General features: G+C 50.6%; 2 protein-coding genes across 7 annotated transcripts; one reads left to right on the top strand and one right to left on the bottom strand.

The window, feature by feature from the left end:
* Positions 1 to 940: 940 nt before the first annotated feature.
* On the bottom strand, positions 941 to 11,126 carry LOC309336582 (uncharacterized protein). Of its 4 annotated transcripts, none has more exons than XM_081852573.1 (4): positions 10,904 to 11,126; positions 9,112 to 9,185; positions 7,584 to 7,658; positions 941 to 4,029 (listed from the first exon to the last, which is right to left on the bottom strand). In XM_081852573.1, the coding sequence occupies exons 2-4, from the start codon at positions 9,143 to 9,145 to the stop codon at positions 1,763 to 1,765; spliced, it is 2,376 nt and encodes a 791-aa protein (XP_081708699.1). In that variant the 5' UTR covers positions 9,146 to 9,185; positions 10,904 to 11,126; the 3' UTR covers positions 941 to 1,762. The 4 variants fall into 4 exon arrangements, with proteins under 4 accessions (XP_081708699.1, XP_081708698.1, XP_081708700.1 ...); XM_081852572.1 differs by lacking the exon at positions 10,904 to 11,126 and adding an exon at positions 9,828 to 10,201; XM_081852574.1 differs by lacking the exon at positions 10,904 to 11,126 and adding an exon at positions 9,828 to 10,201 and having other exon boundaries at positions 941 to 3,981.
* On the top strand, positions 10,305 to 22,787 carry LOC309336797 (uncharacterized protein). 3 transcript variants are annotated; one of them, XM_081853139.1, is made up of 4 exons: positions 10,305 to 10,691; positions 13,214 to 13,336; positions 17,232 to 17,336; positions 19,714 to 22,787. In XM_081853139.1, exons 2-4 carry the CDS (start codon positions 13,246 to 13,248, stop codon positions 21,234 to 21,236), a joined length of 1,719 nt encoding a protein of 572 aa, XP_081709265.1. In that variant the 5' UTR covers positions 10,305 to 10,691; positions 13,214 to 13,245; the 3' UTR covers positions 21,237 to 22,787. The 3 variants fall into 3 exon arrangements, with proteins under 3 accessions (XP_081709265.1, XP_081709266.1, XP_081709264.1); XM_081853140.1 differs by having other exon boundaries at positions 13,207 to 13,336; positions 19,717 to 22,787; XM_081853138.1 differs by having other exon boundaries at positions 13,207 to 13,336.
* Positions 22,788 to 24,605: the final 1,818 nt, after the last annotated feature.

Genomic DNA, 24,605 nt, shown 5'->3' with positions numbered 1-24,605 from the left:
AAAGGGCTAGATGGGCCTTTGGCCCGATGCAGCAGGACTCTTCTAGCATTCTTATAATCCAGACCCTGAGCCTGACCTTGGCTCTGAAGAGTTTAGAAAGCAGAGAGGGCACAGGAGATAAGAGGAAATGGGGCGAATACAACATCCACAGAAAGCCACTGGCACAGCAACATAATGACAGGCATGCAGGACTGATCCAGAGGCCACATTTTCCAGTGTCACCACGTAACTAGAATAGCAGATATCTCAGAACAAAAATGGGCAAAATCTTCGAGTGTATTAATCAAATGAAAGCAAGGGATTGGCAGGAGTGTGTTGGTGGTATCTGGTACTAGAATCTCTCTCTACGTATGTTATGTGTGTGTGTGGACTCAGGCCCTGAATACCTGAAAGACCACCTCCTTCCTGACAGATCCCCTCAGGTGTTAAGTTTGGCCGAGGAAGCCCTCTTGGCTGTTCTACCACCCTCCGAGGTTTAGGGCGGGTGGCAGCCTGTAAATTGTGGAATTTGTAGCCAACCGAGATGCACCCGCAAACTTCCCTACACAGCTTCCGGTGAATGCCTGACACACCCGGCATCTGACACCTGAGGTGTATATTTTAAGAAAACACCTTAAACCTGCAATTGTGAAGTTGTCTTAATCTGATTTTAATATTGTGGTTTAATTAATTGATATTGTTGATATTGTTATAATCTGGCTATTGTTGGGGCAATTTTGGAAAACTATTAAAAAGACGTATTTGCATAATAATAATAATAATAATAATAATATTGCGGTTTAATTGTTGTAACCCACCCTGGGACATTAGGGTGAAGGGCAGGGAAGAAGAAGAAGAAGAAGAAGAAGAAGAAGAAGAAGAAGAAGAAGAAGAAGAAGAAGAAGAAGGGATGTGTATGGGCACATATTTATATGGGTGGGTGACTGGGTGCATGTAGGGCTTTTTTCAGCCACATCTCTCTAGAACTCAATTCCAGGATCTCTCAGGTCAGCGCCATTACCATTCTAAGAGAACAAGGGAGGTGTTCATGGTGAGTTCTGACACCTCTTTTTCTAGAAAAAATAGCACTGGGTGCGTGAATATATGGGTTTGTATATATGGCATAAAATGGAAAATACATAGAGATTTGCGATGCAAATGAGAAAAACAAGTTGTGGACAGGAAGAGGCACAAGAGTGGGTAATTCACAAGCATGAACACCACAACAGCAGCGAAACAAAATGGAGGGAAACAAAATGGAGGGCAACAGAATGGAGGGCGATCAGGGGGGACAGGACTGCAAAGGAGTAAGAAACAAAGGAGTTGGAATGCCAAGGAAGAACCTGGCTGAGAAGATGAGGCGGCTGGGAAAGGGCACTGAGCAGAAAAGGACGGAACAGAATATGGCCGATTTCTGAGGCAAACACCTGAAGCCATGTTGAGGAGCGTTAAGAAAAGCCCTGCTGGATTGGACCAAAAGCCCACCTAGTACACCATCCTGTTCCCCACAGAGGACAACCAGGTGTTTCTAAGAAGCCCCCAAGCAGGGCAGGAAGGGAACAGGGAGGATGTTATGTCCCTCTGATCAGAGGGAACAGAGAGCAGGAAGGATGGCACATGAAGTCTATGAACTGTGTCACCAGGGAAAACAGAGTCCCAGTTCCTCAGGAAAAGGGGGGAATAACAAAGTGCGGAGAGCAGCCTTCCCCATCCTGCTGGACTACAACTCCCATCATCCCCTGACCACTGGTCATGCTGGCTCTGGGGCTGGAAGGAGAAGAAGCTAGTTGATCAGAGATGAGGCCTGGGCCCCTGAAGGGGCAGGCGAAGGGAAGGAGGGGTGCGGGAAGCTTCGGGAGGGAAAGGACAGGGCCCAAGGCAGGTCCAAAGAAGGGATCGGGAGGGATGATGGAGAAGCAGGGAAGGCAGGGAGGGCGGGCAGGGGCCCAGGCGAAGCGAAGGAGGCTGAGAAGGCCGAGGCGGGCAGGGGAGCGGCAGGTTTGGCAGCGCTGGCAGCCAGCAGTGTGGTGTGGGCCGTCCCGGCGCTGCCGGCTGAGGCCTTGCTGTTGCTGTGGGTGCGCTGGTGCCGGTTGAGGTGGGAGCTGCGGCTGAAGCACTTGCCGCAGACGCCGCACTTGTAGGGCTTCTCCCCGGTGTGGGTGCGCTGGTGGATGGTGAGCTCAGAGCGCTGGATGAAGGCCTTCCCGCACTCGCCACAGGCATAGGGCTTCTCGCCCAAGTGGATGCGCTGGTGCTTGATGAGATTGGAGCTGACGCTGAAGCACTTGCCGCAGGCGTCGCAGCGGTATGGCTTCTCGCCGGTGTGCATGCGCCGGTGCTTGGTGAGGTCGGACTTCTGAATGAAGCCCTTGCCGCAGTCGGCGCACTTGTAGGGCTTCTCGCCCAGGTGCGTGCGCTGGTGCTTCAACAGGTTGGAGCGGACGCCGAAGCTCTTCCCGCATTCGGCGCACTTGTACGGCTTCTCCCCGGTGTGCATGCGCCGGTGCTTGGCCAGAGCCGAGTTCTGGGCGAAGCACTTGCCGCAGTCCAGGCAGGAGTAGGGCTTCTCGCCCGTCTGCGTCCCTTGGTGCCGCACGCCCTCCCCACCGCCCCTCCCGCACTCGCTGCAGGCCGGGCGCCGCCACAGGAAGCTCTTGCCGCAGTCGCTGCACTTGCAGGCCAGCAGGGCCCCTCGCCGGCGCTGCCGCCGCGCCCCTGCAAACCCGCACTCGGCACAGCGGCATGGCGGTCGCTCGGCACTCCTGTGCACCCTCTGGTGCCGCTCCAAGTGGGAGCTCTGGGAGAAGCCCTTCCCACAGTCCTCGCAGCGGTAGGGCTTGTCACCGGCATGGATGCGCCGGTGCCGATCCAGGTGGGAGCTCCAGGCAAAGCTCTTGCCGCAGTCGCTGCAGGCATACGGCTTGGCCGAGTCGTCTGGGTGCCGTGTCCGCCGGTGCTGCAGCAGGGCGCCGTTCAGACCGAAGCTCTTGCCGCAGTCCTGGCAGACATAGGGCTTCTCTGCGGCATGGTGAGTGCGGCGGTGCTTGGACAGGGCCGCGTTCTTGTTGAAGCCTTTGCCGCAGTCATCACACCGGTAGGGCTTGGCGCTGGCTTTGCTGGCAGGTGCGGTGGCTGCGGCCAAGCAACAACTGCATGAGGAGGCCTTCTGGAGCCCACCAAAATGCGTCCGCCGGTGGCGCTCCAGGTGGGAGCTCCAGGCGAAAGCGCGCCCGCAGTCCTCGCAGACATACGGCTTCTCTCCGGTGTGGATGCGGCGGTGCCGTTCCAGGTGAGAGTTCCAGTTGAAGCCCTTGCCGCACTCCTGGCACTTGTAGGGCTTCTCTTCCAGGTGCTGCTTCTGGTGTTTGATGAGGTGGGCCGGGAGCCCAAAGCTCTTGCCGCACACATTGCACTCGCAGGGCCGGGCTGGGCCGGGCCCGTTCCGCTTGCCGGAGTGGGTGCGCTGATGCTGGATGAAGGCCGAGCCGACGCTGAAGCTCTTGCCGCACTCGGCGCAGCGGTAGGGCTTGGTGCTGGTGTGGCGGCGCTGGTGGGTCGCCAGGGTGGAGTGCAGCCGGAAACCCTTGCCGCATTCGCCACACTTGTAGGGCTTCTCCAGGCCTGCGGCGCCGTGCAGCCGGGAGCGCTTGCCGAAGCCGAAGCCCTTGCCGCAGCTGTGGCACCGACCGGTGTGGCCCAGCAGGCCATGGTGGTGGTTGCGTGAGGAGAACTTCTTGAAAGCGCGGTGAACGGTCGACTTGGCCTGTCTCTTCCCCAGGGGCTTCCTTGGCCGCTCATCCAAGGCCACCTGGTCTGGGCCTTCCTCGCTGGCTTTCAGCTCAGGCTCAAGAGGCTCCTTTGTGTTCTCCGGTGGGAGATCCTTTTGGGCCTCCACCTTCTCAACGGCAACATCCCCTCCGCCCTCTCCTTCTCCATCCTGCGGTGCCTCCTCCTCCTCTTCTTCAATCCCGTTCTCATTCTCACTCACCATCCCATCATCTGCTGGAACAACGAGAGAATCCAGTAACTGCTGAGGTCTGGGAAAGGAAACTTGGGAGAAGGGAATTGAAAAGGCCGTCATGGGTGAGCCACAACTCATCGCTCCCCCCGGCAGACCCCTGCCCTCCTCCTCCCCCAACCGCCTCCTGAACAGAAGACAGGGAGACCAAATCTCCATCTGGCCCACCACCCCACACTGGGCAAGAAGATGCCTCCAGGAAGCCGCCAAGCAGGGAAGCAGGCCTCCCCTGCTGTTACCCCACCAGCAGATGGCATTCAGTTCCATGGAGAAGGGGTGGAGGATCTTGTTCCAGCCATTCATGGGCAACCTTCAGGGGCCACTTGCCAGTGCTAGGTGGGGCCAGAGTAAAAAATGGGAGGAGCAAGTAATGTCAAGTTTGCCTTTGTTTAGTAAGCTAGTTCTACACCCACCCACCATTCATGCAAGCAAGAGGCAGAGTTCAACACAAGGCAAAACTTCTCAAGGAGAGAGCGAAGAGATGAGTGTGGTCTGGGGAGAGCCCAGAGGGCCAGGCAGAGATGTTGCCCCCCCGCCGCCGCCGCCCACATTTGGCTCTTAAGCCGGAGGTCCCCCAATGTTTCTCATATGGCCATCATTGATTAATTGATTTGTATTTCTGTGCTGCTTTTCGTTCAGGTGAGTCCCAAAGCAGCTGACAAAAAAATCAATAACAGCAACAGAATACAGCATCCTCACAATTACAGCATAAATCGTACAAAACAAATAAAACAATTGAAGTCAGAACACACTATGAGCAAAGCAGCAACTAAAAAAAATAAGCTAAACCTCACCATTGCAGCAAAAGTCACATTACTGTATGTGATTATAAATGCTGTATTGACTTGTTAATCTGTAAAACCATGCTTAAGTATTCCTCTGCTATGCTGTGCTCAGCTAACCATTCCCCATTTCTTGCTCATTTGAAAGACCCAGAGGGATGGCTGGAGAGAGCAAGGGGTAAGCAGGAACCTGGGTTCAAACCTTGGCTCACGTCTTTGGACAAGTCCCTCTACTTCAGGCTCAGTATTCCCATCTGTAAAATGGCCTAAGCCATCCCACACAGCAAGCTGTTGGGGTGGTGTTTCTTTCTTTGGCTGCAACTCCCACATGTTGCAGTCCTCTGGGCCCACAGTTTTCTTTGGTTGCAAACCAGCCACAGTCTCTTTCCAGCCTGCTGACAGAAGCACACAGGGCAATCCTGGTCTGCCTTGCTGGGTTGATTGTTCTGTTGTGACATCAATGGAGGCTCCACAACAGACCCGAGCCCAGCAGATCATCTCCTCTGTGTGCTCCCAGAGCAAGTTGGTGGATATCTGGAAGCAATTAAAAAGGAACTGCAAAGAAAGAGTAATTGCCTAGCAACCATAAAATCTGTATCCGACTTCCTTCCCCTCCACCTCTCCACCTTGCTTCTCCCTGTGCAATTCCTGGGGAGGGGGGGAACCTCAAATTTTTTTTGGGGGGGGGACCTTAAGTACATGTTGTTGCTCAACCCAACTCCTTCACAGGTGGTTGGGGCCATTGCTGCCAGATGGCCTTTGAAGGGAAGGTTTTTTTGCTTGGAATCCTTTTCCCTTAAGACCTCTGTTGCTCTTCCTTGCTTCCTGTCTCTCTTTTCAGCAGACCCTGATTTGGCTGTTGAGCAATTTGGAAGGTATCTAGGGCTCACAGACCGCTCATATGCCCCCACCCGGAACAGGCATACTGAGCCTATCACCTGCATTAATGGCCTCAGCCCAGTATACCTGAAGGAGCGTCTCCACCCCCATCGTTCTGCCGGATGCTGAGGTCCAGCGCTGAGGGCCTTCTGGCGGTTCCCTCATTGCGAGAAACAAAGCTACAGGGAACCAGGCAGAGGGCCTTCTTGGTAGTGGCGCCCGCCCTGTGGAACGCCCTCCCATCAGATGTCAAAGAGTTAAACAACTACCTGACATTTAGAAGACATCAGAAGGCAGCCCTGTTCAGGGAAGTTTTTAATGTGTGACATTTTAATGTATTTTTAATCTTTGTTGGAAGCTGCCCAGAGTGGCTGGGGAAACCCAGCCAGATGGGCGGGGTACAAATAAATTATTATTATTATTATTATTATTATTATTATTATTATTATTATTAACAGCAGGCCCCACAGAAAACCCCTCAGCAGCAATAGATTTCAAGGGAGGTTTGACATTTCCTTCAGTATAGCTTGCTTCAGGCCCCCGCACAAGTCATTTTGCTGCCTGAGGTGAAGAAAAAATGGGGTTCCCCTCGGCCCCTCCCATTTCCACCTATAGGAACGAGACAAATTTGCCCACACCTGAGGCAACAGACAACTCACGCGTAGGGCACACCTAGCCCTATCTTCCAATACTTGGCTGTGGCTTCCCGTCCCCCGGAATCTGCTACTTGGGGTGGCCGTCTCACTCTGCCTAATGATAGGGCCGGTCCTGTCTGATCCTCTCACTGAAAAACTCCTGGGTCCATGATGGCTATGCTCCGCCTCTGGTGATCAGGTCCTACATGCTACGCTTCCCACAGACATCTGGCTGGCTGCTGCAAGAAGAAGGGTGCTGAGCTAGATGGGCCATTGGTCTGATCCAGAAGGCTCTTCTTAAGTTTCTTGACGTAGTTTGAAAACTACCACAGCTCTACAAATAAGTATCATGCCATGAGAAGCACAAAAAAGTAGAACAGATACCATTGGTCTATCCAGATCAGTGTTACCCTTCACCAAGCCAGTGGTGCTCCAAATTTTGTTAAGACCTGGTCAGCATGACCAATGGTCAGGGGCTGTTGGGAGGCCTGCAGGATCTGGAGGGAAACAAGCTCCCTGCATCCCTACCTTTAGTGAAGAATATCTTCTGTAGTGTGTAAAAGAGAAGCTTCACCTCCCTCACAGTGAGATAAAAAAGGTAAAGGGACCCCTGACCATTAGGTCCAGTCGTGGCCGACTCTGGGGTTGCGGCGCTCATCTCGCTTTATTGGCCGGGGGAGCTGGCATACAGCTTCTGGGTCATGTGGCCAGCATGACTGGTGAATGAGAGCAGCGCACGGAAACGCTGTTTACCTTTCCGCTGGAGCGGGACCTACTTATCTACTTGCACTTTGATGTGCTTTCAAACTGCTAGGTTGGCACGAGCAGGGACCGAACAACGGGAGCTCACCCCGTCGCAGGGATTCGAACTGCCGACCTTCTGATCGGCAAGTCCTAGGCTCTGTGGTTTAACCCACAGTGCCACAGTGAGATACCACCCTCCAAATATTTGCAACAAGTTGTGACAGTCAAGATGTGTGAGATGCGCAGTTCCATACCGCACATTACACTGGAAGCACAAGTCGCTCAGGAAACCATGGTCACCTTATCACGCCAAGGCACCCTCAGGATACCCATTTAGAAATTCTGCTGTATCGTGTTTCTGCGGTCAAGAGGAACTTGGGTGCATGCTCTGCATCAGGGAAGGGGAATGTGGTTCTCTCCAGGTTGATGGACTACAACTCCCATCATCCCTGATCATTGGCCACAGTGGCTGGGTTGATGGGTGTTGGAGTCCCAACACCAACCTGCTCCGCAGCCTCCATTTTCTTCTCCGGACACTTGACTTACCAGGTGCCAACCCTCTTCTTCTGTGAGACTCGGCAAACGCGGTGATCCGGGGCCAGCTGATTGCAATTTCCTCCGCTGTGCGGTCATGCCGGAAAAAGAGGGGGAGGATGCAATTGGAAAGAAAATTAGATGCAGGGCTTTGGTTACCCAGTAATTCCCAACCGAGTCATTCCACCACCTTTAGGATTCAAGAGCCTGCCACTTTCACCCACTGGGCCACATTCACCCTGGACATTTGAAGAACCATGACACTGTTTTAAACAGACGTGGCTTCTTCCCCCAAAGAATTCTGGGAGCTGTAATTTTTGTTAAGGGTGTTGAGGATTGTTAGAAGACCCTTGTCCATTTTACAAGAGGTACAGTTCTGGGAAGAGGTCTGAAAATGCTTTGCACTGGTATGAAATCTACTAACTGCAACAACAAAAAAAGGCCCTTAACGGCTTCTAAATGGCATCTTACTGTTGAGCCATAGATGAAATGAATGGTTTGGCCTGGATGGAGACGTTTTCAGAATCTGTGCAATGGCAGAACTGGAGGAAAAACAGGGGAGGAAAAGCAAAGTGGACTCTGTTTATTTAATAAGTAAGTTGTTTCCAATTCGTAGAACGCTTTTTGAAACGATGTCCCAAACAATGGAAATGTTAGGTATGATGAGACAGATTACAAATCAGTTCCCAGCAGGAGTAGCCAACATGGTGCACTCCAGAGGTTAAAGGTAAAGATAAAGGGACCCCTGACCATTAGGTCCAGTCGTGAGCGACTCTGGGGTTGCGGCACTCATCTCGCTTTACTGGCTGAGGGAGCCGGCGTACAGCTTCCGGGTCTTGTGGCCAGCATGACTAAGCTGCTTCTGGCGAACCAGAGCAGCGCACGGAAACGCCGTTTACCTTCCCACCGGAGTGGTACCTATTTATCTACTTGCACTTTGACGTGCTTTTGAACTGCTAGGCTGCTGGACCACAAATCCCCACCATCCTTGGCCTTCGGGGAGTTATGGCTGGGGATTCGGGAAGTTGGAATAACAGAATCAAAACCACAGAGTTGGAAGGTATCGCAAGGATCATCTCTAGTCCAACCCCGTGCAATAATAATAATAATAATAATAATAATAATAATAATAATAATAATTTATTTATACCCCGCCCATCTGGCTGGGCCTCCCCAGCCACCCTGGGCGGCTTACATAAAAACCAAAAATACAATAAAATATCACACGTTAAAAACTTCCCTGAACAGGGCTGCCTTAAGATGTCTTCTGAATGTCAGGTAGTTGTTTATCACTTTGACATCTGCTGGAAGGGCGTTCCACAGGGCGGGCGCCACTACCGAGAAGGCCCTCTGCCTGGTTCCCTGTAGCTTTGCTTCTTGCAATGAGGGAACCGCCAGAAGGCGTAGTACAGATGTAGTCTAATAACATCTGCAGGGTACCATGTTGGATACCCTTTGTTTAACAGGCGAGGTACTGTGCACGCTATAAATGTGGACATGCCAATATTGAATGCTTTGAATTGTTTTGGTGATGCCTTACCCAGAGATATCACATTCTCATAGTTCTCCTGCATGTTGTTGCTGGGATGCAGAATAGCCTCTGCAGCATTTCACCTGGAGGACAAGAAGAAGGCGCAGTCACCCACCTTTTTTTGCAGGTGGCGTTAACTCTTGCAAAAACAACACTCTCTGGTGCCCATTATCCTTCCACCCAAACCAGGCCGCTAACAACCATGTCAGGGTGTCGCAACCAAACTCCCTTCAAATTGCCTTCAAATTGCCTTCCTGCTTCCTTCTTCCACATGCACACCTCTTTAAGGAACTGGAGATCAGCGACTGTCATCCTTTTAATTTCGATCTAATAGAAGGGTAGCATCCAAAGAAATCAGGGTTGGGGAGCCTGTGGCTCTCTTCCAGATGTTTCTGATCCCTTCCTTAATCCAACATCAGGTCTCTGTGTCTGTATAGGATCACAGGCGCACAAGCTCATGGAAAGCTGCCTTGTGCTACCTAGCACAGTATCCCCGACACTGACTGGCAGCGGCTCTCCAGAGCTTTTCAGGCGGGGGACACGATTCCCAGCCCTGCGCAGAGGTGCCAGGGATTGAACCCCGCGCCCTTCTGCACGCCAAACAGCTGCCCGACCACTGAGCATAGAATGATGTGAATATATATACAGTATGTATAGATATAGATAGATAGATAGATAGATAGATAGATAGATAGATAGATAGATAGATAGTCTGCCAGCCTTACCCACTGAACCGGGCGGTGTCTGTCTCTGCCGCAGCCGGGTCCGCTTCTAATCGGAGGCGCCCGACCCCGGGCGCGCCGTCGACCCTGGGGGCCCGAAAGCGGAGCCCGATCCGGAGTCACTCCCTTCCCTACCCATCCTGACTGCACTTCGGCTGGCTTCCCTCTGTGCCTTCTCTTCCTCCTTTAAGGGTTCAGGCAGGAGTGAGAGCCTTTGCAATATTCTTCTTATTCTTATTCTTGGCGAGGAGTGGAGCAGGGTGGGTCTCACCCTGGTAGATTTCACCCCAGGACCTTCCAAGGCGCACAAGCCCCACAATGAAACCGCGATCGGTTGCCGACCGGCTTGCTATTGCATGGACACAGGAAGGGGCAGGAGCAAGGCTGGGGGTGCTTGGGATCTGATGCTGGAGAGGAGGGGAGGGGGAGGCAGGAAGACTCCGGGGAGGAGGGGGAGGCGGCTGGAAGGGGGGGGGCGGATTGGAGAATCATAAAGAAAAGAGAGACAGGAGGAGGAGGTGGAGAGGACCAGAAATCGTGGTGGGAAGGGGCTGCCTCCGTCCTTGCAAGCAGCTCCTAAGCTGCACGAAGGAACCGAGCTGCCTCCATTGCAGATCGCCAGCTCTTTTTTTGGGGGGGGGGGAGTCCCCCCTCCCTGTCACAAAAGGCTGGTGGGGTTCTCGCGCCGCCACGAAACGGCCTCTAATAAAGATCGCGAGCCACGCAGGGACTTTCTCATTGTTTTAATTGTTCGGATCGGCACCCCAGAGCAGATTTATATTCAGCACACCCCGGCTCGGGATCTGCAGATCGTCTCCTTTTTCTACCTCCACCCCCCACCCCTCGCTCCTGAACCGGACTTATCAGGTAAATGCATTTTTTGGAGGCGACCCCCGTGCGAAAAGACACCCATTATCTCCCCTGGGGTCGACGCATGGGGTGAGAGGGGACAGTGGATTAGCGGTGGAAGAAGTGGGAGGAGGTGGGGTGGGGTAGCTGGATCCAGAACCGCTCCTTTAAAAAAAATAACAATTGACACCTGATCCTGTTACGCTCGCGTAAGGGATGGATTCGGTTACCTGGTCGCCGAACGGAACAATGGACCAATCAGCCCCGGGGGCGGAAGGTGGTGGGCGATTCTGTTTCGTCTAAAAGTTTCCCAGGTGCTTTCGAAAGATGAGCGCAGACAAAACAAAATTGCCCTCAGGGCCGATCCTCCTTGCCTTGCTAGAGAGCTCCTTTGTGCAGTTTCCAGCTTTGCTGCTGCCGCTGCCGCCGCACGCACTCCTTGGGTTGTAAAGTCTCCTCCTAAAAACCACAGGCTCGGATAAAATTCCTATTCATCCTCAGATCCCCGCTTTAAAAAAAAAAATCGGAAGAAAGAAAACAATATTACAGTATTTCGAAATGATATGCCAGTGTTTATTACAATCGCTTGGCTTGAGTGGCCTTAGGCACGTCAGCCTCAGTTTCTCCCTTTCTGTGAAATGGGAATAAGAGGGATGCGCCTCACGGATCTTACTGAGATGGGAAGGAGATGTTGTTAAGCCAGATCCATCACTGTGCAGTGGATGGAGGAGCCCTTGAAATGGGACGTTTGAGGTTTGGCTTGAGGGAAATACCGGAGTTGATGACCATCTCATCCTAAATTGGGGAATTTGCAGGGGTTTTTATGCATAGCAAAGTCTAATCGCAATTGGCTGTGTATAGTAACACCAGATATCGCACATCTCCCCTCCTTCCATGGTCCCAACTCTTGCTGCTGATGGCGTAGAAAGCTCCATGCAGCGCAGCCACATATGGATTGGGGATCTGCAGCTGTACTTTCCATCATCTCTGACCACTGGACATGCTGGCTGGGGCTGATGGATCCAACAGCAACTCGTGGGTTGGGTTTCCAGTTTGGAACTGCAACTCCAGAAGTTGTCAGATACTTGGAAGGTCACAATAGCTGTGAGTGGGTGCCACTTCCCAGAGCTCTCTAGAAAGAGGGATTGATTGTTAAAGCAGTCTGGGAATTGTAGCTCTGAGTGGGCTCTCCTAATAACGCTCAGCACCCTTCACAAACGGTTCCCAGGATCCCTTGGGGGAATCTGTTTATAGTGGCATTGTGGTGCTTTAAATGTATGCTGTAACTGTGGCCCTTGTATGCTTATGGTTGATGATGACAGTCCCTCTTTAAAAAGTCAGGAAACAGCAACTGGCTTCCGAAATGTAGGAGGATTTAAGGGCTGGTTAACACAGACATGTGCATTCCCTTATTTCTCCATCACTTGGTTATCATGAATATAAAGATCTCCTGCTGTCTGTGCAAACTGACTGTGTTTGAGGTCATGCGAGGTGCCTTGGAAATTCTATGTGTGAATTTATTCACACAAGTCGTCACCGGATGGCTATCCACAGTTAGCAAGTGATGAGTGCCCATGTGTGTGACACCCTGACATCCTGGCAGCTGGACCAGTGCAAGGGGTGTCATAGATGCCTACCTCCAAAGTCAAGGATAGGGAATTTGGTTCCCTGCAGATGTTGTCGGACTCCAACTCCCATCATTCCTTTATCACTGGACTGGGGATGATGGGAGTTGGAGTCTAACAACATCTAGAAGGCCTTAGATAACCCATCACTGCCTTAAGGTGTTTAACTTTTCTGCCATAGAGTCAGGATGGCTAAAGAGCAGTAGATTGTACTCAACACCTGACACACCTTTAGGTAAAGTGAGGTATTCCACAATAAGTATGTGTAGGTTAACAGTGGTATTTATTTTAGGAAAATTTAGGGCCCAAAGTCTGGTCCGGTGTTTGAGCTCCAGATATAATTTACTCCCACAAATAATTATACAGTGGTGCCTCGCAAGACGAAATTAATCCGTTCCGTGAGGCTCTTCGTATAGCGGTTTTTTCGTCTTGCGAAGCAAGCCCATTGACAGCTTAGCGGATTAGCGGCTTTTAGCGGATCAGCTGATAAGCGGCTTAGGGCTTAGGAAAAGGGGGGGGAAAAGGGAAAAAACCCCGCAGGAACTCGCAAGACATTTTCATCTTGCGAAGCAAGCCCATAGGGAAATTCGTTTTGCGAAGCGCCTCCAAAACGGAAAACCCTTTCGTCTAGCGGGTTTTCCGTCTTGCGAGGCGTTTGTCTTGCGGGGCACCACTGTAGTATTCTCTCTGTGACTCCCTGGAGACCAAATTACAAGGCGGTAGCTCAATATTTGTGTGTGTGTGTGTGTTAAAAAAGAGAGAGGCTAATTTGCAAACTGACATTAAACACTAGACTGACGTGATGCTTCTACTCTGCTCTGGTTATTAGGCTCGAGCAAGGAGGAGAATACTAGCTTAGCAGGGGCTACATGTGTGTTTCATGGATGGAATGACTGTCTTGTTTTTAGGAGCCAGTGGCTTGCTAGGACCTGGCTTGGCATCGGATCATGGAGGATGCGTGGCTAGTTGCAGATCCGAATCAGAAGCCCGTTTACAGGGAAACTCACCAGGAGACCTGTGACAGTCTGGTGGCACTGAGTAAGTATCTCCTTCAGAAGATCCCCAACTAAAACAGGCCATATTGCAGAGCCCAGAAGCAGTACCTCGGGTTACGGACAGTCCTGCTTACGAACGCTTCGGGTTACGAACTCCACAAACCTGGAAGTAGGTGTCCTGGGTTGCAAACTTTGCCCCAGGATACGAACGCAATCGGTTTCCAGGGCTGCGGGAGGCCTATGTAGGGAATGTGCGCCTCGGGTTAAGAACACTTCGGGTTAAGAACGGACTTCCGGAATGAATTAAGTTCGTAACCCGAGGTACCACTGTACTTTCTTTCTCTCTGCATGTTCTAAAGCAGGGATCAGCAAACTTTTCCAGCAGGGGGCCAGTCCACTGTCCCTCAGACCTTGTGGGGGGCCAGACTATATATATTTTTTTGGGGGGGGGAAATGAACGAATTCCTATGCCCCACAAATAACCCAGTGGTGCATTTTAAATAAAAGCGCACATTCTACTCATGTAAAAACACCAGGCAGGCCCCACAAATAACCCAGAGATGCATTTTAAATAAAAGGGCACATTCTACTCCTGTAAAAACACACTGATTCCCGGACCATCCGTGGGCTGGATTTAGAAGGCGATTGGGCCGTATCCAGCCCTGGGCCTTAGTTTGCGTACACATGTTCTAAAGAGTCTCTGAGTATCCTCCAAGTTGTGCCTGTAGGGGGAGGCTTGTTCAGAAGCTGCAGTGTGACTTAGAAGGCAGTAAGTAATTAACAGTGCCAACAACTCTTGGAAGAATTAGTGCAGTAACTAGAATCTTCACCTTAACATAGTGCATAAACTTATTTAAATTCTGAACTTGTATGGCTTTTTTATTTTTTAAAAAGAGATTTGTTTGTTTGCAAGGTCAAATGAGAAGATAACAAAGGCAGCCATAACTGCTTTTATTTATTTATATTTAGTTAATAGGTTTTATATACCCTTTGATCATCAAAACCTCTTAAGTGGTGTACATAAAACAAAACATATACGTTAGAAATAACAGTAATATCGGGTGTTAAAAACAGGGCTGGACTAAAAAAAATCCAGAATATAAATAAAATGAGCAGTTAAAAATACATTACAAAATAATATTAAAAGCACATGTCAAATGTACATACATAAGTGGTTGTTGTTGTTTGTTGTTGTTTAGTCGTTTAGTCGTGTCCGACTCTTTGTGACCCCCTGGACCAGAGCACGCCAGGCACTTCTGTCTTCCACTGCCTCCCTTAGTTTGGTCAAACTCATGTTCATAGCTTCGCGAACACTGTCCAACCATCTTGTCCTCTGTCGTCCCCTTCTCCTTGTGCCCTCCATCTTTCCCAACATCAGGGTCTTTTCCAGGAAGAGTCTTCTCTTCTCATTAGGTGGCCAAAGTATTGGAGCCTCAGCTTCAGGATCTGTCCTTCCAGTGAGCACTCAGGGCTGATTCCCCTAAGAATGGATAAGTTTGATCTTCTTGCAGTCCATGGGACTCTCAAGAGTCTCTTCCAGCACCATAATTCAAAAGCATCCATTCTTCGGCGATCAGCCTTCTTTATGGTCCAGCTCTCACTTCCATATATCACTACTGGGAAAACCATAGCTTTTACTATATGGACCTTTGTTGGCAAGGTGATGTCTCTGCTTTTTAAGAAAAACAAAAAAGGGTTTTAACAGGTGCTGAAAACAATATAGTGAAGGTGCCTGCCTCATATCAATGGTCAGGGAGTTCCGCACTGAAGCATTGAATCATAGAGTTGGAAGAGACCACAAGGGCCATCGAGTCCAACCCCCTGCCAAGCAGGTAACACCATCAGAGCACTCCTGACATATGGTTGTCAAGCCTCTGCTTAAAGACCTCCAAAGAAGGAGACTCCACCACACTCCTTGGCAGCAAATTCCACTGTCAAACAGCTCTTACTGTCAGGAAGTTCTTCCTAATGTTTAGGTGGAATCTTCTTTCTTGTAGTTTGGAACCATTGCTCCGTGTCCGCTTCTCTGGGGCAGCAGAAAACAACCTTTCTCCCTCCTCTACGTGACATCCTTTTATATATTTGAACATGGCTATCATATCACCCCTTAACCTCCTCTTCTCCAGGCTAAACATGCCCAGCTCCCTTAGCCGTTCCTCATAAGGCATCGTTTCCAGGCCTTTGACCATTTTGGTTGCCCTCCTCTGGACACGTTCCAGTTTGTCAGTGTCCTTCTTGAACTGTGGTGCCCAGAACTGGACACAGTACTCCAGGTGAGGTCTGACCAGAGCAGAATACAGTGGCACTATTACTTCCCTTGATCTAGATGCTATACTCCTACTGATGCAGCCCAGAATTGCATTGGCTTTTTTAGCTGCCGCGTCACACTGTTGGCTCATGTCAAGTTTGTGGTCAACCAAGACTCCTAGAACCTTTTCACATGTACTGCTCTCAAGCCAGGTGTCACCCATCTTGTATTTGTGCCTCTCATTTTTTTTGCCCAAGTGCAATACTTTACATTTCTCCCTGTTTAAATTCATCTTGTTTGTTTTGGCCCAGTTTTCTAATCTGTCAAGGTCGTTTTGAAGTGTGATCCTGTCCTCTGGGGTGTTAGCCACAAGTGTCACAAGTGTGGAGCTCACATTATGTGGCACTTCTAAAAGTGTCATTCCCATATATCGACGGAGTCAAGTTGGGTGTATATGGGGGAAGGTGGTTCGTTCTTCTTTGACCCTTTAATGGAAATCTTTTTGCCAAAACTTGCCCCACCCATTGTGGGCTCTCAGGCAGCCTAGGAGAGCCTGCCCAAAAGTGAAAATGTGATAGAAAATAATGGGTGGGCTTCAGATTTAAGAAATGGTTATGCATCATCCTAACAAATGAAAACAGTGCACAGGAATGGGAGACTCAGGGCTCTCCAGATATTATTAGATGACAAATCCCACCATCCCTGATTATGCTCAGGGCTGACGAGAGCCGCTCCTTCCTGCTTCTCACCCCGGCAGCATTTTTATTCCTGTAAATCATACAATTTTGCGGTGGGTCAGCAAGTGATTTATAGCTGTGCAGTTGCTGCTGTTTTGGTGTGAGGAAGAGGGTAGAACAAAGCAGCACAGCACTAACGTTAGATGGGGGAGTTGTGTTTTGGTGATCACTTTGAAAAAAACCAATAATATATATTATAGCATGGTATTCTTCTTGTTTTATGGCGATCACTCGTAGCCGAGTAAGATTGTCTTCCATAAACACGGTTTTAACAGTGAGTCCGTAAGTGACTGTGGAGGCCAATTCTGGATCCACACATCCTTCCGCAGTGGGGACATTGGTTTCCGGGCGGGAGTTGATCACGGTGTGGATTTGCCAAGCGTGCCTTCCTCTTAGCACGTTTCTATTCTAAAGTGGGATATCAAATCCAAACTCTTCTTCTCCCTTGCGTCCTGAGTTCGAGCGTCCTTGATGAGTTTGGATTTGATATCCTGCTTTATCACTACCCTAAGGAGTTTCAAAGCGGCCAACAATCTCCTTTCCCTTCCTCCCCCACAACAAACACTCTGTGAGGTGAGTGAGGCTGAGAGACTTCAAAGAAGTGTGACTAGCCCAAGGTCACCCAGCAGCTGCATGTGGAGGAGCGGGGAAGCGAACCTGCTTCACCAGATTACGAGTCCACCGCTCTTAACCACTACACCACACTTTGAAAAGGCTGTTCTCCAATTGGAGCGCTCGCAGGCCAGTGTTTCCCAATTGTTAGTGTTTATACTACATTTTAAAAAATTTGCCTTGAGACAGCCTTTAAACCTCTTTTGTTGACCACCAGCATTACGCTTTCCATTTTTAAGTTCGGAATAGAATAGTTAGCATTATGTGGTATTATAGCATGGTCTTAAGCAAGGCGGAAGTATCATATCTTTGATATAGCCTGTTTTTCCTTCTTTATGTAGGACCTGCAAGTCCCAAACCCAATGAGATTTTCCTGGTAGAAGAAGATGAGGAAACTTGTGTCCCGGCATCTATTAATAGAGAGAATGCCCGAAGAGCCACCTTAGGTGAGTAGTGCACTTTCAGTGGATCCCAATCTTTTTCTTTGACAGGGCCAACTGATTCTCTTCGTCCGTAGTCTCCTGGAGGCAAGAAGTGTGAGAATATGGACCAGGCCAATCATTGGTACTGCAGAGACAAAGGCTGCTTGATGGGTTTTCTTTTGCACCTGAGATCTAACTGGACACCTTACCTAGGGTAAAGGAGATATTTTTCTTTGGCAGGTTGGCGTTTGGCCCTCCTGTTCTTTTGCCCTCTCCTGAAATATCTCACTTGGCTCATTTACTCGAGCCACTTAACGTTAGGGCACTGCTGAGTGTTGGTTGTGCTGTTGCCTTGCACCTGGAGGAAGGTGGCACCTCATTATTGCTACTGTTATTTATTTAATTAGTTATTTCATTTATGGATCACATGACGATTAAAAACCCTGGTCCCAAGCTGTTATGTGGCTTTGTATACTAAAAGCAAAACCTTAAACTTGGACGGGCAACATTTTGGCAGCCAGATCAGCTCCTTTGGCAAAGGTGTCACACAGAGGTGTAACAAAATAAAATAAAAATCCCTTCCAGTAGCACCTTGGAGACCAACTAAGTTAGTTATTGGTATGAGCTTTTGTGTGCATGCACACTTCTTCAGATACCGTGCATGCACACAAAAGCTCATTCCAATAACAAACTTAGTTGGTCTCTAAGCTGCTACTGGAAGGATTTTTTTTTATTTTGTTTCAACTATGGCATACCAACATGGCTACCTACCTATATCTGAAACACAGAGGTGCGGTAGCAGCCTGGCTGCCACATTCTGCACTAGCTGCTGCTGGCGGAACAACTTAAAGGGCAGCTCCACCTAGAGCTCATTGCGGTAGTCCAGTCTTGAGGTTACCCATGCTACTGTGGCTAAGGCTTGGCCATAACTGCCACACCACATAAAGCTGGTAAAAGGCCCTCCTAGCTGCTGAGGTCTCTTGGGAAACCAGCAATAGTGATGGATTCAGGAGCATTCCTTTTTACGATGTGCCTGTTCCTTCAACCTTGTTTCTGAATCGTTTAAGATTTTGGTTATCACATTTATCAATACATAGGAAAGACTGGGGTGGGGGATCAAGTTGCATAGTTGCCTGGCTCCCTAAAAGTCCAAAACCGGCAGTCATGAGGTCCAGAAGCCTCGGCCCTGTATACCTGAAGGAGCATCTCTGCCCCCATCCTTCAGCCCACCTCCAAGGGCCTTCTGGCGGTTCCCTCACTATGAGAAGTGAAGCTACAGGGAAACAGGCAGAGGGCCTTCTCGGCAGTGGCGCCGGCCCTGTGGAAAGCCCTCCCATCAGATGTCAAGAAGATAAACAACTACAGTCCAACCTTGGTTCATGAACGGCTTAGTTGTCGAACGAATCGGCTCCCGAATGCCGCAAACCTGGAAGTAAGTGTTCCGGTTTGCGAATGTTTTTTGGAAGCCGAACATCCGACGCAGCTTCCATGGCTTCCAATTGAGTGCAGGAAGCTCCTGCAGCCAATCAGAAGCTGCGCCTTGGTTTTTGAATGGTTTCGGGAGTAGAACGGACTCCCGGAACGGATTAAGTTCAAGAACCAAGTGGTACCTCGAGTTACAAATGCCTCAGGTTACAAACGCTTCAGGTTACAAACTCTGCTAACCTGGAAGAGTTATCTCAAGTTGAGAACTTTGCCCCAGGATGAGAACGGAAACCGTGTGCCAGTGGTGAAGCGGCAGCAAGAGGCCCCATTAGCAAAAGCATGCCTCTAGTTAAGAACAGTTTCAGGTTAAGAATGGACCTCCGGAACGAATTAAGTTCGTAACTAGAGGTACCACTGTACACAACTTTTAGAAAACACCCGAAGGCAGCCCTGTATAGGGAAGATTTTAATGCTATTGTGTTTCTGTATATGCTAGAAGCCGCCCAGCATGGCTAAGGGAAAATAATAATAATACAGTGGTGCTCCGCAAGACGAATGCCTTGCAAGACGAAAAACTCGCTAGACGAAAGAGTTTTCCGTCTTTTGAGGTGCTTCGCAAGACAAATTTCCCTATGTGCTTGCTTCGCAAGACGAAACATCTTGCGAGTTCTTGCGAGTTTTTCCCCTCCCCCCCTTTTACTAAGCCGCTAATAGCTGCTAAGCTGCTAATAGCGCTAAGCTGCTAATAGCCGTGCTTCGCAAGACGAAAAAACCGCAAGACGAAGAGACTCGCGGAACAGATTAATTTCGTCTTGCGAGGCACCACTGTAATCATCATCACCACCACCACCACCACCACCACCTGAAAGTTTTGAAGGAATCCTTAGCAAGGCTTATATTTTCCTTGAGCTTTGCCTGCTCCTTCAAATGTGCCGACTGTCCTAAGGGAGATTTCTTTTCCTCTGTGTCTTCCCAGCAGTCGAGGGACTGGGCAGCGAAGAGGAGGAGGAGAGCGACGAGGAAGATGTCCAGCAGCACGACAGCCCTGCGGTGGTGCAGCTGGACGCCGGGAGCTGCCAGAGCCTGCACTGGAGGGTGGTGCAGCAAGTGGGCGGCAGCAAGGTCCTGGCGCGGGAGGGGCCTCCCCTCATGGTCCTGCAGAAGGGCTACGAGTGCGAGGACTGCGGCAAGGTGTTCAGCTGCAGCTCGCACTACAGCAAGCACCGGCGCACGCACACGGGCGAGCGCCCCTTCCGCTGCGGCGACTGCGGCAAGAGCTTCAACGTCAGCTCCAACCTCTACCGGCACCAGCGGGCACACGCCAGTGCCGGCGCCAAGCCGGCGGCCCCCTCCCCCTCCCTGATGCCCAGCCGCGGGCTGCCCTACCAGTGCGCCGAGTGCGGGCGCTGCTTCCGCCGCAACACAGAGCTGGTGACCCACCAGCGCCTGCACACCGGGCGACTGCCCTTCCAGTGCGGCGACTGTGGCAAGAGCTTCTCGTGGAGCTCCCACTTTGCCCGCCACCTGCGCATCCACACCGGCGAGAAGCCCTACCCCTGCGACGAGTGCGGCAAGCGCTTCAGCCGCAGCTCGCACCTCTACCGGCACCAGCGCACGCACGGCACCAGCGCGGCGGCCAGCGTCACCCGCGCCTACATCTGCACCTACTGCGGGCGCAGCTTCAGCACCACGCTGCACTTTGACCAGCACCAGCGTACGCACCGCGGGCGCAAGCCCTACAAGTGCACCCTGTGCGGCAAGGCCTTTGCCGACGGGCTGGCTCTGGTGAAGCACCAGCGCCTGCACCTGATGGGCGGGGACCAGAGCCACCAGTGCGCCGAGTGCGGGCAGAGCTTCGGCGGGCGCTCGCAGCTGGCCCGGCACCGCCGGCTGCACGGCACCGCCGAACAGCCCTACGGCTGCGGGGAGTGCGGGCAGAGCTTTGGCACGCGGGGCCAGCTGGCTCAGCACCGCCGTCTGCACCTGTCGGCCGACAAGCCCTACCGCTGCGGCGAGTGCGGGCTGAGCTTCACCTGGAGCTCCCACTGGGAGAGGCACCGGCGCATCCACACGGGCGAGAGGCCCTACTCCTGCGCGGACTGCGGCAAGCGCTTTGGGCGCACCTCCCACCTCTACCGACACCAGCGCACCCACGCCGGCGGGCAGCCCCACGTCTGTCCAGACTGTGGCAAGAGCTTCAACAGCACCTTGCACTTCCAGAGGCACCAACATGCCCACCACCTCGAACCGGACGGCGGCCCGCTCCCCGGTCGGGCCTGCGGGGACTGTGGGAAGCCCTGTGCTGCCTCCGCCGCCTCCTCTCTGCTAAAGAACCAACACGCGCATGCGGGCGAGAGGCCGTACCCCTGCCCCCAGTGCGGGCGCCGCTTCCGCGACACAGAACATCTCTACCGCCACCTCCGCAGCCATGCCCACCGGGCAGGGGAGACTGTCCTCATGCCGGCTTCTACACAGCGCAAGGAGCTTGTACCATGCTAAGGCGCCAAGGCCAGTTCGCCCGGCTGCGAGAGCGCTAGGCTTTGTGCTGGGGGGTCAGACGGGGGCCCTGCCCATGGTCAGCAGATGTTCAGTGCTTCCCAGGTGTCGTTTCCCTAGGTGTAAAGGCCCAGTCCAAAGTCCATTGGTAGGGGCGGGTGCGCTTTGCGTTTTGGAGGTACGAAGGAAGTAAAATGGGGCGGTATCCTGTTCTCTCATTCAGTTAGCAGGAGGGTTTGTGCGGCGTTCTCCTTTTCCCTGCCACTGTGACCCCTTCCCAGGTCAGCGGGGTGGGGTACAAATAATAAATTATTATTATCCTTCCCAAATTTCTCCAGAGAGTTGGGAGACCCCCTAAAGTAATTTTAGGGGTATGAGAAGAGAGGAAGAGAACATTACTTTGCACAAGCGAAAATCCTTGCGTTGATGGAGCAATCGCGTAGTGCTACTTTGGAATCAACCCGTGGCGTCCCTACTGGACCGATTCGGGTCAGCATAAGCATAGGTGGAGTTTCAGGTCCCACTGATCTTTACATCAGGCGCACTCTCTGCCTGCAAAAATGTTCTGTCCAATCCAGAAGCTGCCTCTGCACCCACCTGACCTTGCCCAGTCCTTTGAGTTCAAGGTGGCTGCCGTTGGCTCCTCAGTTCCTGAGGGTAAGCTGTGTGATTTGTGCTTCACGCTGTCCTTGCGGAAGAGGAAAGGGCCGCTGGAGATGGTCTGGGCACATCTGGATACCAGGCCAAAGGTGCAGTCGCAGCAGCACGAAAGAAAGGAAGGCAGTTCTTCACCAGAACAAATCGTGGAAATCACACACAGCTTGCAAAGCCGATTCTGCGACTGCACAATATTCAGGGTTTTTTATTTCCAAGAGTGTCTGTGGTGCGGATTTGGAGAAGGGTTGGACCAGGCCTAGGCAAAGTAGGAAGAGGAGGGTGGCAGCCAGCACCACAGGAAGTCATGTAGGACAGAGATGGCCTTCCAGGTGATGTTGGACTCCAACTCCCATCATCCCTCACTGCTGGAATGGGAATTGGTGTCCCACAACATCCAGAATACCTCAATAGGAAAATCACAAGAGTCCCATTTCTGTGGTACAGAAGGCTTTAAACCAGCCTTCCTCAGGCCCTCCAGATGTTTTCAGACTGCAATTCCCATCATCCCTGACCACTGGTCCTGCTAGCTAGGGATCATGGGAGTTGTAGCCCAAAAACATCTGGAGGGCCGAGTTTGAGGAAACCTGCTTTAAACTGTGACAGACACATACACCAGACGTTGTTGGACTCCCATCTCCCATCACCCCCAGCCAGCATTGCCAATGGTCAGAGGTGATGGGAATTGTAGTCCTTCAACATCTCTGAAGGGTCACAGGTTAGCTACTCTGGATCTGCAGCCCTGCCCAAGTCATATTTTGCCTCCAACGGGCCTGGCCTAAGTTATTTTTTCTTCCTGAGGGTGGAAAACGCAAATGGCACTCATCCCAGTTCAGTTGTCAATATGGTGTTGTTACCAATGCTAGTCCCACTCAGAGTAAACCCACTTGAGTTACCGACTATCATGTGGCTGTTCCATTTACAAGAGCAGTGTCAAGGCAGGATTGGGGCCAGGTCTGTAGAACTCCCCTCAGCAAAATGAGGAAGAGTTCCCTCAGCCACGGCAGGGTTGGTTGAAGCAAGTGAAATGATACATGTGACCATCAAAAGAGGGGCTCACATAAGTTCATGAAGTGCAGAGTATAAAATTATCCAATGGTGCCGCTGCAGAGGAGCCCTGTGGAAAGGGCAAGATGGCTGCTCTGTTCCCACCAGTGTTCCTACCCCTGCCACCAGATTCAAGGGGTGGGGAAGGGAGACCAACCCTCCCAGAATCAGAATTATTGTGCAAAGTAAGCAACACACCACAGGTTTCCTTATCTTAACACAACGGTCTGTGCCTCCATTTGTGTTTAGGTTCACACTAGCAATTTCTCTAACCTGAAAATTGCCCCTTTCACGTTTTGATCCATGGGTGTATTTTACCTAAAAAATGAAGCGAGTTGCAAAGCAGTTTCCCCAGCAAGGTAACTTTGGAAACTGAAGTTTTGGGGAGGTTTTGACCTCTTGCTCCCTTGCAAAATGCCAAGGTCTGTTGAGGAAGCTGTGCTTGTTCACCCGTTTTAAGTTTGTAGTACAGTAGTACCTCGGATTACAGACGCTTCAGGTTACAGATTCCACTAACCCAGAAATAGTACCTCAGGTTAAGAACTTTGCTTCAGGATGAGAACAGAAATTGTGCGGTGGCAGTGGGAGGCCCCATTAGCTAAAGTGGTACCTCAGGTTAAGAACAGTTTCAGGTTAAGAATGGACCTTCAGAACGAATTAAGTTCTTAACCTGAGGTGCCACTGTACTGACGCGTCCCCTGTTAAAAAGGCATAACCAAAAATCTCCCCCCCCCCCACCAGAGTGATGTGGTACAATCCAATCTACCGCCTCATTCTAATTTTGCTTTCCAGCATGGATAGACTCTGTTCTATTCTATGGCCATTCCAAACCTGATCTGAGCTGTCATTGCCAACATTTCACAAGTTTTTGTGCTTGGTTCCAAGACAGCTCTGCCCAATTGCATTAAAATATAGCAACCATAGACATTTAGGACTAGTTTATACAATCAGCAGAACACGGTAGAATGTTCTCCTGGACTTTTAACACTTTTAACGCTCCAAGTAAGAGGTTCCATGTTTTTATTGATGTCTATCATGAATAAAAATCCCTGCACCATGAAAACTAGCAGATCAGGGGAATGACTAGGCTAAACTCTCTTCCCTGACATGCTAGCTTTCTATATGCACAAATGTGGATTCCATCCTTCAAATAAGTACAGTCCAGCTTTACCTTTTGCAGAATGTATCATTAGCCTAGCTTCCTGCTCTACATGATCTTTCTAAGCCATTACCAATATTCCTGCATTGCAGGGGGTTGGACTAGATGATGATGATGATGGAGATGATGATAATGATGATGATGATAATAATAATAATAATAATAATAAATTTTTTTTAAATTTATATCCTGCCCTCCCCAGCCAAAGCTGGGCTCAGAGCAGCTAACAACAATAAAAGTAACACAGCATTCTAAAAACAATTCATTCTAAAATCAATTCAAAATCAAATTAATGGCAACCATTCTGAAGGCAACCCTGTTTAGGGAAGTTTTTAATATTTAATGCTGTATTGTTTTTAACACTCGATTGGGAGCAGCCCAGAGTGGTTGGGGAAACTCAGCAAGATGGGCAGGGTATAAATAAATTATTATTATTATTATTATTATTATTATTATTATTATTATTATTACCATTGGGCTAGCGTTCTATGAGGATTACCAAAGGAGGGGGG

This window comes from Podarcis erhardii (genome assembly GCF_964252035.2).
Source record: "Podarcis erhardii genome assembly, chromosome: 2".
NCBI classification, from domain to species: domain Eukaryota; kingdom Metazoa; phylum Chordata; class Lepidosauria; order Squamata; family Lacertidae; genus Podarcis; species Podarcis erhardii.
This window is presented reverse-complemented; position numbering and strand designations above follow the sequence as displayed.